The sequence below is a fragment of the Staurois parvus genome, unplaced genomic scaffold, assembly GCF_062004578.1.
Source record: "Staurois parvus isolate SC_StPar_1 unplaced genomic scaffold, SC_StPar_1.0 ptg000249l, whole genome shotgun sequence".
NCBI classification, from domain to species: domain Eukaryota; kingdom Metazoa; phylum Chordata; class Amphibia; order Anura; family Ranidae; genus Staurois; species Staurois parvus.
This window is the reverse complement of record NW_028318045.1, coordinates 9,154,706-9,168,335: the sequence shown is the minus strand read 5'-3', so window position 1 is coordinate 9,168,335 and position 13,630 is coordinate 9,154,706. Positions and strand designations below refer to the sequence as shown.

Sequence of the window (13,630 nt, the reverse complement as noted above, 5' to 3'; positions counted from 1 at the left end):
TGATCACTTCCCCAAAGTAGTACAGTGTTACTATGGTAACATTGTACTATTTTGGTCATAGTAAAATATGAAAAAAAATCTTTAAAAAAAAAAAATGTAATAAAAAATTAAATATAATAAAAAAATTAAAAAAAAAAAATATATATATATTTTTTTCATACTGTCACCAGTCAGTGTCGCTGTTCACCGCCATGCCAGTTATATGATGATGCTGTACTCCACTGGTGACAGTATGTAAAAAAAAAAATAGTGAAAATAATTTTTTTAATTTTTTCATTTTCCGAAAAATTATGACAAAAAAATACAACTTCAAAAAACTTGCCATGCCTCTTATGAAGTACGTCGGACTGTCTACTCTGCAAAAAGGGGTCATTTGGGGGATATCTGTACTGTTCTGACATTCTTGGACCTCAAGATATTAGATTGGCTGTCAGTACTTCAGGATTGATCAATATTCAGATCTATACCATAGTTTGTGAACTCTATAACTTTCCTACAAACTAAAAAATACATCCTAATTTGGGTTATTTTCACCAAAGACATGTAGCAGAATACATCTCGGCCTAAATTTATGAAGAACAATTATTTATTTGTAAACTTTTATAACAGAAACAAAGAAAAATGTGTTTTTTTTTCAAAATTTTTGGTCTTTTTTTGTTAATTTAGCAAAAAATAAAAACCCCAGCGGTGATTAAATACCACCAAAAGAAAGCTCTAGTTGTGTGAAGAAAATGATCAAATTTTAGTTTGGGTACAATGTTGTATGACCGCGCAATTGTCATTCAAAGTGTGAGAGCGCTGAAACCTGAAAACTGGCCTGGGCAGGAAGGTGTAAAATTGCACGGTATTGAAACGGTTAAGCACAGAACATTTAAAGTACCTTGATCCAATCCTCTTTGATTTGCTCCGAACTGGAAAAAGAAAACAAAAAGTATTGTGGGTTATACAGTATATCATATGATGGCCTGTAATAAATACAATTATAAAATAAAGTCTTTGGTATATAAGCAACTTTGGGCCTCGCTACCAAATTTTATTATTTTGTTACCCTGTAAACTATTACACTATAGTCAGTTCATAGGGTCAGCCCACTGACTGAGAAGTAAAGTATGGGAATAAAAAAAAAAAAGCAAACATACATGCTCACCTCAATGCTGCAGCAGTGGTCTGATGCTGCAGCTGTCCCCCGCCAGCTCTAAGCCCAAGAACTGAGCAGTCACATGACCACTGATCGCTCATTTCTTGGCCTTCTCACTAGAGTACAGGGCTGGAGAGGGGTGGGTGCAACTGACTTCAGCTCCCAGGCACACGCTGAGAGTCAGAGCCAGCTGTCAGCCATCCTGACAATATGGTCAGGATAATCGCATTGGCTGGAGCAGCTGTTTAATGTTAGATGACAGTGGGCTTTAGCCTGCTTTCAGTTGATCCAGGGCAACAGGAGAGCAAAAGCAAGTGCTCCTTCTCTTCTCCAAAAGAGAAGTATGACCAACAAGCTTTGACTATTCTTCTCTTTTAAACTTTTGGTAGATGATGAAGTGGAATACTTGGTAAAACGAAATAGAATCTTAAATTGGAATTTGGAAAAAAAATGGTTGCAGGAAGGATTTTATTGCAGAAAAAGACACACTGGAATTTACTAAAACTGGAGAGTGCAAAATCAGGCTCACCCCTGCATACAGCCCCGATCAGCTTCCAGGTTTTATTGCTAAAGCTTACTTGAACAAGCTGAGGTTTGAAGCGGATTGGTTTCTGTGCAGAAGTGAGCCTGATTTTGCCTAGTAAATAAACCCTACTATGTCTCTTTTGCAATAAAGAGACATAGTAGGGTTTATTCACATTCAGGCGCTCCCTCAAAACCCATCTCTTCAGGGAAGCCTACCCCACCCTCACCTAACGGCCATCCTCCCTCTTTCCTCCCACCACTTCATCCCCCTCAGCCACTTCCTACTGTACCTTTACCCCCTCCCTCCTAGATTGTAAGCTCGTAAGAGTAGGGCCCTCTTACCCCTCGTACGTTGTTTGTTGTTGTACTGTGCCATGTATTGTCCCCCCATTGTACAGCGCTGAGCAAACCCTTTGGCGCTATATAAACTCGTAGTAATAATAATAATAATAATAATAATAAATTCTGCTAACCTTCCTGCACAAACATAAGGTCCCATCACACCTTTGTGTTTTAATGCATTTTAGGTGCAATGAGCTAAAAAAAAAAAAAGAAAAAAAAAAAAAGTTCTGTATGCTGCATCTTTAATTTGCTTTCATCAAAGCGTGACTTCTTTAGAGTTTAATGGTAGCGTGTGTAAAACGCAATGCACTAAAATGCACCACACAGATATGAACTAGCCCTAAGGTCCCCAAAGACAGCTCAAACTGTGGCCGATTCCTGCTGAATTGCCCAAAATTCAGTCTGTGGGTGACCATACAAGCACCACCTGGCTTGAAAAAAAGTTGATTTCAAATCAACAGAACTGAATGGAAAGTTATCAGCTGAACTTTGACTGCATCCTATCTCATTCAGTCCCTGCTTGTGTATTCAGGCAGCAGCATGTACCATGGCTGTCTGAATATAATAGCTGACAGTGGAGATTTCTCCATCTATGCGGTCAGTGTGAATGGGGAATTGATTTGTTTTGTTTCAATCAGCTTGCAGGCTGAATGAAAAAAACAGCGAGCCATGTATGGCGGTTGTGGATTGTACACGGAGCTGCACAATTCTGTAAAATCTCAGCAAACCTTGGTGCTGTAGAGAAGTTATACTTTCCAGGTTGGCCAATCAAGATGGCAGAAGATGATGAACCCAGAAGAACAACAGGTGAATATGTCAATGGTGGTGTCAGGGCTTGTGAATGTCATCTTGATGAAGTGGAGGAAAGTACTGCAGACTTTATGATTCTATTTTTACATTTTTAAAAGCAAAAGTTCTGCCAGAAATGATTCTTCTGTGCACCTCTCCGATTTAGTATGATTTTGTTTCTTTGGCCTGATTTTCCTTGTCCTCATGGATAAGCCTTGCTAACTGCTATCCAATGAGACTGCCACAGTGCTTAGTACAAGCACTTTTTTTTGTTGAACTCTCATTGAACAGAAGGTTGGCAGTTAGTGGACCAGTCATGAAGAGAGGAAAAAAAAAAAAAACCAGGCTCCAGTAAGAGACTGAAACTTAATCGGAGAGGAGCACAGAACAATTTTGGCCATCCTGTGATGTCTGATTTTAAGGTGAGCTACCTCTGAAACTGTAAAATGGACCACAGACTTACTTTAAGTTTATGTCTCCTAGGACTATCACTCCGCTTGAGATCCCAGATCTTTCCACTCAGGGCGAACTCATACAGGCAGCCACAACACAATGCAGTCCCAACACATTAAGGCAATATGACTTAGGCCCTAGGGCTTCAGTTCATACCATCCTGCTGCAATGGTATGCACTGATGAATAACAGAACAAGTTACAATTGTGCATACTGCTTTCTGAGGTGTTGTAATGCATCACAACTTGCTGCAGCACATAAGAGTGCTGCAGAGAATATGCTGCTGTCTTACCCAGCCTGAAGCTCCAATGTTCTCTCTTTACCAGAGATCTGGAAAGTGTGTCGGTAGTCTTCGTTTTGCGTTTCCACCACCTTCATCCCCTCCAGACCGATCTTTGTTCGAACACTGTACTTTGCTCCGGCAAGACTGAACTTTGGCACACAGTACAGCAACATGTTGTTGAACTACAAGAGAGTCAATAACAAAGGGGATTAAAAAAGGCTTCTCTGGAATCCTAACCTTTGAGGTCTGTTTATGATTGGCTGCCAGGATCAGCCGGGTAATGCTAACAGAACTGATGCGGGGGTGCCTTCATTTTTCAGCTATTCACCACCTAACTGCATTTGTTTTTGTACATGCCTTCTGGCACTGTATGTAAAGCATGTGCTGTAGATAAACAATGTTTGAGCTCCTGGTCTTGAAGGCATGACTGGATGTTAAACATTATATTCAACTCTTATCATTTATCGCAAAGGCACATTATAAGTAACAGGACCTACCAGAAAGAGATGCCTGTACTGGGTTGATGTGTTGCGAGCAGCAAGTTTCATGATCTGTCCTTCTTTTATAAACTCATTGGATGGGTGCACAATGTCTTCCTCTTCTCCCAGCATTTCATACACCACCAGCAGCTTCTTCAAATTTTCCTAAAACATCAGCACAAAAATGTAGCTGAACAGAATAACTAGTCTGTGTGATAGCTTAATGGACTGGTAGAAAATGAAAACATAAAAAACAACCCTTGTATACCATTCAGCAGCATGTAATATAAACAATTATCAAAACAATTAGTAACCAATCACATAGGGGGAGATTTACTAAAAACTGGTGCACAAAGACTCTGGTGCAACTGTGCCAATCCGCTTCTAACTTCAGCTTGTTCAATAAAACCTAGAAGCTGATTCTGTGTGCCCCAGTTTTCGTAAATCTTCTCTATAGTGTCTTGCTCCAAGTTGATAAGTTAAAGGATAAGTTCCCCTTTTAGACAAAAATAATAAATGCACATATTTTTGCAGGTAAACAAAATGTGCATTTATTATTTTTGTCCAAAGAAGCCTGTAAAGCATTGGACCAGCGATCAGTAGATCACTGATGCCATGCAGGTCTCCTGCAGACCTGTCAGAATATCCACTTTCCATACGGGATGTACAAGCAAGCAGATATTCTGGCAGGAAGCTTCAATGAGCTACCACGGCACAGCCGGCGCTTATGCACCGTTGTCACGGGGGCATAAAGTGGTATAAGAAATGCAACATTTTAAAGCTGCCATCAAAACAGGAATCAAGGTGGAAAACTCCCTATAAGGATAGCTGTTCTGGTAACAACTGTCACTTTGAAAATATTCTCTCACATCCTGTTGTGTCTCCAGACAGGAAGTGAAGGAAAATCTCTACAATGCAACACTGATGGAAAAAAAAAAAAAATCACAACGGATTTAACCGGATTTCAACATACTTTAATAGTAGAGGACGTGGATCTGAGTTTCTGAGAGGTAGGGTTAGGTTGTCTTTGCAAACCATACAAACATCTTCATATCTACAAAAAAAAGGACAATGCCTATCCTCCATACTTTTCCTATTTGCAGTATATTATTTGCCCCAAAACTACAGATATAAGTTGATCAGATGTCACTTTAAACATCCATGCTACATATAAAGCGTACAAAAAAAACTTCAAGTCACCAGCAGCCAATGAGCTACAAGTCTCAAACTTTAGTCTACCAGCATGCTTAACCATATGATAATTGTAGTTCAGTACATATATCAAACAAAGGCCAATTTACTGATGCTCTCTGTATACATGTCCCTGTGAGTAATATACATATGCAGGTTTTACGGAAGCATAATGCAATAATAATGGTCTCACCATTTTCCTGATCGCTGTGTTGGAGTGACTTGCAGCAGTAGAAATAATTTCTAAAGACTCTAAAAAGCAAGGAACAGCAATCAGAGACATTGTAACAAAATGTCATGCAACAGTTCTGAGTAAAGTCACAATGGAAACGGAGGTTTGGACTAAAAAGTCTGTCCTGATGGTAAATAACCCCTTATACACCATCATCACTTCACAGAGAATGGGCTGCAATGCCACATTTCAATGCCACATAGCTAGCGGCACTATCACTGAAGTCTGAAAATACAGGACTATTTCTGGTAATGCTGGCGATACACACTATTATATGGGATCAGTCTCCAGGACTTCTCCAGAGCTTCCTCCATCCTCTGGAACTCTCTACCCCAATTTATCAGACTATCGCCGACTCTGCTCACTTTTAGGCGATCTCTGAAAAGCTATCTCTTCAGGGAAGCCTATCCAGCCCTCAGCTAATAATGGAATCTTCTATTCCTCCTACCAGTCCATCCCCCACAGTTATTACCTTTTGTACCACCAGCCCCTCCCTCTTAGATTGTAAGCTCCAAGGAGCAGGGCCCTCCTAGCCCTCTTGTATTGAACTGTATTGTTGCTGTATTGTCTCCTGTTATATTGTAAAGTGCTGAGCAAACTGTCGATGCTATATAAATCCTGTATAATAATAATAATAATAATAAACAGTATAGACCCAACAGTTTTCGCAGTGCTTTACAAAATGAAGGCAGACATTACACTATGGTAATTGATAAAATTCTTTTCTGAATGAATCTCTTCCTATAGGAATAATCCATCTATAGTCAACAACCCATTCAATTGATATGAGACACACAGGAAAGTGATTTTGTTTGATAGGATACGAATATAACTTGCCATCATAAATTGCTGATTGTATCTCTGTTTCCACTATGCAATCTCTTAATCAATCTGCAGAGTTATAATAAATACATATAATACATACAGTACACCTATTTTGACTGATTTTATAGTACTGCAATTTACAATTGATTTATATAAGTGCTTCAAAGGTCACTTCGTTTGTGTATGAAGTGCAGACTGTTTGTTTGTTTGTTTTCATATGTTTGTAAATTTCATAATCTAATTTATCAAAATACGATTGTATTAAAGGAGCAAAGTATCTCAGTGCTGCCTATCATTCAAAACTATCTATAATTTCTATTAAACCAATACTCTATAACTCCCTTCTGAAAAGTCAAACTTTCACCCTTGAAAGTGCAAATAACAAAAACCTTTTCAATAATCCAATGTAACCCTCTCCCACAGTCCCATATACATAAATGTCCACACCTCAGTCCACAAAAATGTATAATAAAGTCCAAAATAGAAAATTAAAATAGAAAAATAATGTTCAAAATATATAGCAATAATCCAAATGTGTGTTAAACATCCAAAAAGATATCCAAAATCTTCCTACTCAATCCCTCTTGTTGTCAGTAGAGGACATATAAGATTCTCAAATCCCCAAAGGTAGCCTTCCTGCGAGGTGCGTCTTTCTCCCAGGAGTGGACAGTGGGGTCCCTCTTTCTTCTAAGGTCAAATCCCTCAAAGAGACCGCGGTCCCCGTATCTCGCGGGGAAAATAGGAGCAGACTCAGTGGAGTATCATAAAAGTATACTTTAATTAGGTAGACTTACATTCTAGATAATACCGTCCATCTCTCCCCCTCCGTTCGTTATTCTACACAGAAACAAAAATGGCCGCACTGCTCCTTCCGGCTGCAGCGTCTGAGTGTCTGACGTCACGACCCTGACGCGTTTCGTCACTTCCGACTTTTTCACAAGGGATCCAGACGTCCTTGCGGCGGTTCCTCTTAAGCCGTAAAATACTGGCAAAAATGTTCCGCCGCCATTTTAACTATGGGCATCTCACCGATGCCTATCCTTCTTAAACGAACGGTGCAAAATCGCAATAAATAAATGCTAATTCCCATAAGCAGGGACTTGGTAGACAGGTATTTCATACTATACATACAACAAACCAGGATAGAAAGTTCCCTACACAGTGTCCCGCCGAACACTACTATAGGGATATAATTCCATCCATAAATAAATAAAATCAATATAATATTTAATACAGTGAACTAGATCAATCAAATGAGAATCTCTACCGTATAGATATATATGGAAAAAACCAGATATAAAATTAGTCATAATTATTTGGGAGAAGGTAAAATTAAGAAAGAAAATGTGATCAAAAGAAGGGATGGCAGGATAGCAGAATTTGCTTTTATCTCCCGTTTTAATTGCCATTATAAAGATATTGAAAATATTTTTAATAAACATTGGCCTATTTTAATGAAAGATGCTACATTAGGGACCCATCTTCCAAAGAAACCGTCATTCATTTATAGGAAAAATAATAATCTGAGGAATGTTCTGGTAAAAGGAGTTATCTCGCCTCCCAAATCAAAAGGTGGGAGATTATTTGATCTCAAAGGATTCTATCCATGCAAAAAATGCAAGGTGTGTAAGGTAACAAATAGTAAAAATAAAATTTTTGGATTTGAATCTTGGAATACGGGAGAAAAATTTACAATTGAAAAGTTCATCACTTGTGGTACCAAATATGTAACATATCTGTTGGAATGCCCCTGTAAACTCCAGTATGTGGGAAGAACTAAAAGAACCCTTAACGATAGAATTAAAGAGCATGTGAGAAATATCATAAAAAGGGAAAAAGAATCATAGTGTGTCTAGACACTTTAAAGAATACCATAGATCAGACCCAAGTGTTCTTAAATTTTGTGGAATAGACACAGTGGAAGCACATTGGAGAGGGGGGAATAGGGTCCAGATGTTATCCAAAAATGAAACATTCTGGATTTATCAGTTACGCACCTTAAAACCTGGAGGTCTAAATATCGACTTGGATCTAAACTGCTTTATTTCAGATTGGTAAAAAATAGATTATGAATATTCGTATGAAGTTTAGAGGGAGAGGTTCCATATATGAGATAAGGATTTGAATCTTCCTGTATACGAGCAAGGGATTATGTTAAGTGATGTTAAATTATTATTGATTAATTCTATTGACTAATTGGATTGGAGATCATAAGACTTATTTTAAATAATTTTCGGACTGAGGAAGAATTTTAAAGTAAAGAGAAAGCTCATTGCTGGTTTATAATACAAAGTGGAGGTTTATTTTAATATTTTAATGTATTATTATATAATAAGAATTTTAATTTATTTTAATTTATTTTAGTTTCAATTTATCTATTTGAATTTGCACTTTTAATATATATATGAGTCTGTTGGGGTTGATATATAGAATAATGAAAGCAGAGATATTTATATTAGTTAGAGGAATTTATACTACTCTTACAGTAGAGGGAGCCCTACCCTAATGATTTGTCCTATCTATTTACATATTCATATAATTTTTATATATATTTAAGTATAGTGTAGGATTTCTTATATATATCTATACGGTAGAGATTCTCATTTGATTGATCTAGTTCACTGTATTAAATATTATATTGATTTTATTTATTTATGGATGGAATTATATCCCTATAGTAGTGTTCGGCGGGACACTGTGTAGGGAACTTTCTATCCTGGTTTGTTGTATGTATAGTATGAAATACCTGTCTACCAAGTCCCTGCTTATGGGAATTAGCATTTATTTATTGCGATTTTGCACCGTTCGTTTAAGAAGGATAGGCATCGGTGAGATGCCCATAGTTAAAATGGCGGCGGAACATTTTTGCCAGTATTTTACGGCTTAAGAGGAACCGCCGCAAGGACGTCTGGATCCCTTGTGAAAAAGTCGGAAGTGACGAAACGCGTCAGGGTCGTGACGTCAGACGCTCAGACGCTGCAGCCGGAAGGAGCAGCGCGGCCATTTTTGTTTCTGTGTAGAATAACGAACGGAGGGGGAGAGATGGACGGTATTATCTAGAATGTAAGTCTACCTAATTAAAGTATACTTTTATGATACTCCACTGAGTCTGCTCCTATTTTCCCCGCGAGATACGGGGACCGCGGTCTCTTTGAGGGATTTGACCTTAGAAGAAAGAGGGACCCCACTGTCCACTCCTGGGAGAAAGACGCACCTCGCAGGAAGGCTACCTTTGGGGATTTGAGAATCTTATATGTCCTCTACTGACAACAAGAGGGATTGAGTAGGAAGATTTTGGATATCTTTTTGGATGTTTAACACACATTTGGATTATTGCTATATATTTTGAACATTATTTTTCTATTTTAATTTTCTATTTTGGACTTTATTATACATTTTTGTGGACTGAGGTGTGGACATTTATGTATATGGGACTGTGGGAGAGGGTTACATTGGATTATTGAAAAGGTTTTTGTTATCTATAATTTCTGTTCTGGCAGATTGACTCCGTTTGATCGAATCTGATCTAAACTGATTCTAAATTGGTTATATTCTATTTGATTGTTTGCGGCAGGGGTAGGCAACCTTTGACAGGTGGAGATCTACCTGAACAACATGAAAGATCAAAGATCACCGGGGTTCAATGTCATTTAAAAAAAAAAAAATCAACTAGGAAGACATAACTAAATAGCAAGGAAAATGTAGAAAAATGTAATAAAAACATATGTCACTGTAAAAATTCCAAGTTAGCCTACATTAAAAATGGACAGTATCAGTCAGTAGGGCAGTGGATGGTGTCAGTAGGGCAGGGGTTGTTGTCAGTCAATAGAGCAGTGGATGGTGTCAGTAGAGCAGTAGACAGTGTCAGTAGGACAGTGGATGGTGTCAAGAGTTTTTATTTTCATATTTTTATTTTTTAATATTTTTCACAATTTCTTCAGGAGCCCTGTTAAAAGGAGAACACTTGGGGAAGGGGCCAGGCAACAGAAAAAAAAGGAACAAGAGTTTTAAGGGGCAGCAGAGGCATTTACTAGAACCAATCCCCTGGATTTTCTTCCTGAAGAAGCTGTACGCTGGTGGGAGGGTGAGGAGGAGATGCTAGCTTTCAGCTGCTCCAGGAGGACAATAAAGGGGATTGTCGGAAGGCAGGTATTTTAATAATCCGAACTCCCAGCAAGTGGCTGAGGATTGGGGTTTTTCAGATCAGATTAAAAAAAAACACAGGATCTGTGACCACAATAAAAACAGGAGGTGAAGTCAAAAGCAGGCACAAGGATTAAAAAAATTGGAAAGTTCCTTTAAATGGATAATGCAAACACATTTCTCAGTAAAAACTTTACTTTCTGCATCTGTCCTGTCGAATGAGTCTTGTGGCAGTTTGCGAAGGTAATCCTTAAGGAGCATCTCATATCGCGGGATCCTCTGCACAGGCCCTAACATGTGGTGCTGAAGGGTTAAACTTCCACATTTTCCTTCCCTCTGAAAAAAACATGCAGAGTTTCATGTTAGCAACCTTATTTCACAACAGAGTATGCACTGCAGGCAGGTCCAATAACCCAGAGCAGCCAATCACCTTCCAATAATAATAATAAAAGGTGGCTTTTGGTTGGCTACATAAAACATACTTTAGAAAATTCTACAATCCCCCCCCCCCCCCCCCAAAAAAAAGAAAAAACAATTCATGCCTTTAAAGTAAAGCTGGCCATAAAGCAGTAGAATTTATTCAAAACTTTTTAAGAACATTTGATTTTACAATCACTAGTAGGGTAAAATCTATGTTTATTTTAGACCACATTCACAAAAATTATTTGGAGCCGAAGCAGGATGGAAAGTTTTTCCTGAACAAATTTCTAACAGTATGTGTGGTTTTGTTCCAGGTTTAAATATTAAAAGGAAAGAAAATTTTGAAGGACATTCGGGAAGTCACTGATTGTACTGGGAATTTTCATAAAAATGTTTGTTCGAATATTCATATAAAGGCACCATGCCATTTCAATTTTCAACACTAGAGGTCACTACAACTTAATTAGTTGGCAATAGCACAAATCAGGATGTCACTTAAAGGGGACAAAGTTTTCAGGAGTAAGCTTGTATGACCCCCCCCCCCCATTCCTAGAGGAATGGACTGAGCTCACAGGCTAAAGTGGGGCTCTAGTCAGGATAAAAAGTTGTCAGAAAATTTACACAATTATTGCATAGTGTATTACTAGAAGAAACATTTTTATTTTACATTTACATATATATAACTATTATTATTATACAGTGTTTATATAGCGCCAAAGGGTTTGCTCAGTGCTGTACATTAGCGAGGGGGACAGATTATGAGACAATACAGTACAATACAGTACAATACACGAGGGGTTCAAGGGCCCTGCTCTTTCGAGCTTACAATCTAGTATATATATTTATATACACTAGAGAGAGAGAGAGATACACACACACACACATATATATATATATACATATATATATATATATACATATACATATATATATATACATACACATATATATATATATATACATATATATATATATATATATATATATATATATATATATACATATATATATATACACACACATACACATACACACACACATACACACACTTACATAATTGCTCTACCTGAAAACATTAATATCAAGTGATCTGCAATCCACAGATTGAACATATGGCAAATTGCATCTAAAGATCAGCAATGGGACTGTTCTGAACGTCACACCGATTTGAAAAGTAGTTTCTGCACTACTTTTTCTGATTTCGGGTGCGATTTGCATAGACATCTGTGCATGAAGTTGCACAGGTGTCTGCAAGTTGCACCCGAAGTAGCAATGATATGGGACTCTGAAATCATGCGACTTCAAGTGAAGTTGCAGGATTTCTAATTTGCATGCAGTGTGAACAGGGCCTTATAAAAACATTATTATTACATACCTTTTTTAAGATACTGTGGGGAATATTTACTAAATATTGAGCACTTAGAACCCGGTGCAGCTGTGCAGGGTAGCCAATCAGCTTCTCATTTCAGCTTGTACATTTAGGCTTTGACAATAAAATCTGAAAGCTGATTGGATTCTATGCAGAGCTGCACCAGATTTTGCATGCTCCAGTTTTAGTAAATCTTCCCCTGAGTCTCTGTGCTTCTGTATGCAATGTAGGCAGATCATGATTGGTGGGATGGGGTAGCAAGGTATAGCATAAATTTCAAAATGTTTTCAAGAGTGGAGGAGTGGGTGCTCCTTGTCAGGCTGTGTTTGCATGTAGACCGCCCTATGTAACAACCATATGTAATACTGAGCCTCCTTTATTGAAATAACTGAAATCCAGTGAATAAAAAGGACTGGCCAGGGAGAGTCTGGCTGGGGTGAAAGGGTTAGATGATCCTGGAAATCCTCCAGCCAAGAAATGAGGCAGGTTCTGTTTGAGTTGATTCAGCTTCTAATGCACATTGTAAGAAGCTCACAGTGTGCAGTGAAATTACAGCAAGTCATTTCAGTACAGCAGAGGAGCCTTTACAACTGTGCAAGACTGAAGGAAAGGCTGGAGTTCAGCTATAAAATTGTATTACGGTTATGTTAAATGGTCAGAGAAATCCTCACCTGGATTTCCTCAACGACATGCTTAAATTGTGTAGACCGCTCCATCCAGGTTTTCACCGTTTCCATGGCGTTATCAAAATTTTTGACATACTCAGCATACATCTTCAGGAAAGGTGCTAACTTCTGTAAAATATCTCCAATCCTCGGATTGTTGCACCTGAAGGTACAGTATAAACACATAAGAAAGAGTCTGCAAACAACACTGGAAATCAGGACATGGTGCTGCCCTCTGAGCTCAGATTGCACACAGTGAGGGATTTACTAAACGACTATATAGGCTGTCTCCCCAATAATGTAACATTTCCACTTAGCTTAATGGATAAGGTAAAACTAAGCTGACTTTATTCATCCAATAATCTGTGAGCAGAAATCCTATTTTATTTCATTTTCCTTGCACGTGATTGAATATATTTTTCAAACTGAATTTGCACTTGGCTTTCCCTGATTCACTAAGCCAAGTGAAAAAAGTAACTTTGCAAAGCAACCGAATGTGCTCCTAGGGCCTGTTTACACTGTTGCATTTTAATGCATGCATTCTGATGCACTAAAACATGTCATGTTTCCTAAAAAATATGGTGTGTTCTCATTGCAGCACTGTAGTACCTCACATTTTAAAAAGACAACATGTCGTATTCTTTTTTTTTCTATGTGTAATGTGTTGGGAGATCCTATAAAAATAAATGAGAGCTCATCAAAATGCATAAGCTATTCGTGGTAATAGGTATTAACAAGTCTTGGTGGATAACTGTTAACCATATCCACTCCAAATT

General features: G+C 38.0%; 1 protein-coding gene across 4 annotated transcripts in view; it reads right to left on the bottom strand.

Moving 5' to 3' along the window:
• FGD4 (FYVE, RhoGEF and PH domain containing 4) overlaps positions 1 to 13,630 on the bottom strand; it is a 219,754-nt gene that overhangs the window by 20,986 nt on the left and 185,138 nt on the right. For all 4 annotated transcript variants that reach the window (XM_089680743.1, XM_089680745.1, XM_089680746.1 and 1 more), the window contains exons 7-12: positions 12,861 to 13,017; positions 10,598 to 10,736; positions 5,394 to 5,452; positions 4,028 to 4,174; positions 3,540 to 3,712; positions 881 to 911 (exon numbers count right to left, since the gene is read on the bottom strand). In XM_089680743.1, the coding sequence (XP_089536869.1) occupies positions 881 to 911; positions 3,540 to 3,712; positions 4,028 to 4,174; positions 5,394 to 5,452; positions 10,598 to 10,736; positions 12,861 to 13,017 (706 nt within the window). The remainder of the gene's footprint in view (positions 1 to 880; positions 912 to 3,539; positions 3,713 to 4,027; positions 4,175 to 5,393; positions 5,453 to 10,597; positions 10,737 to 12,860; positions 13,018 to 13,630) is intronic.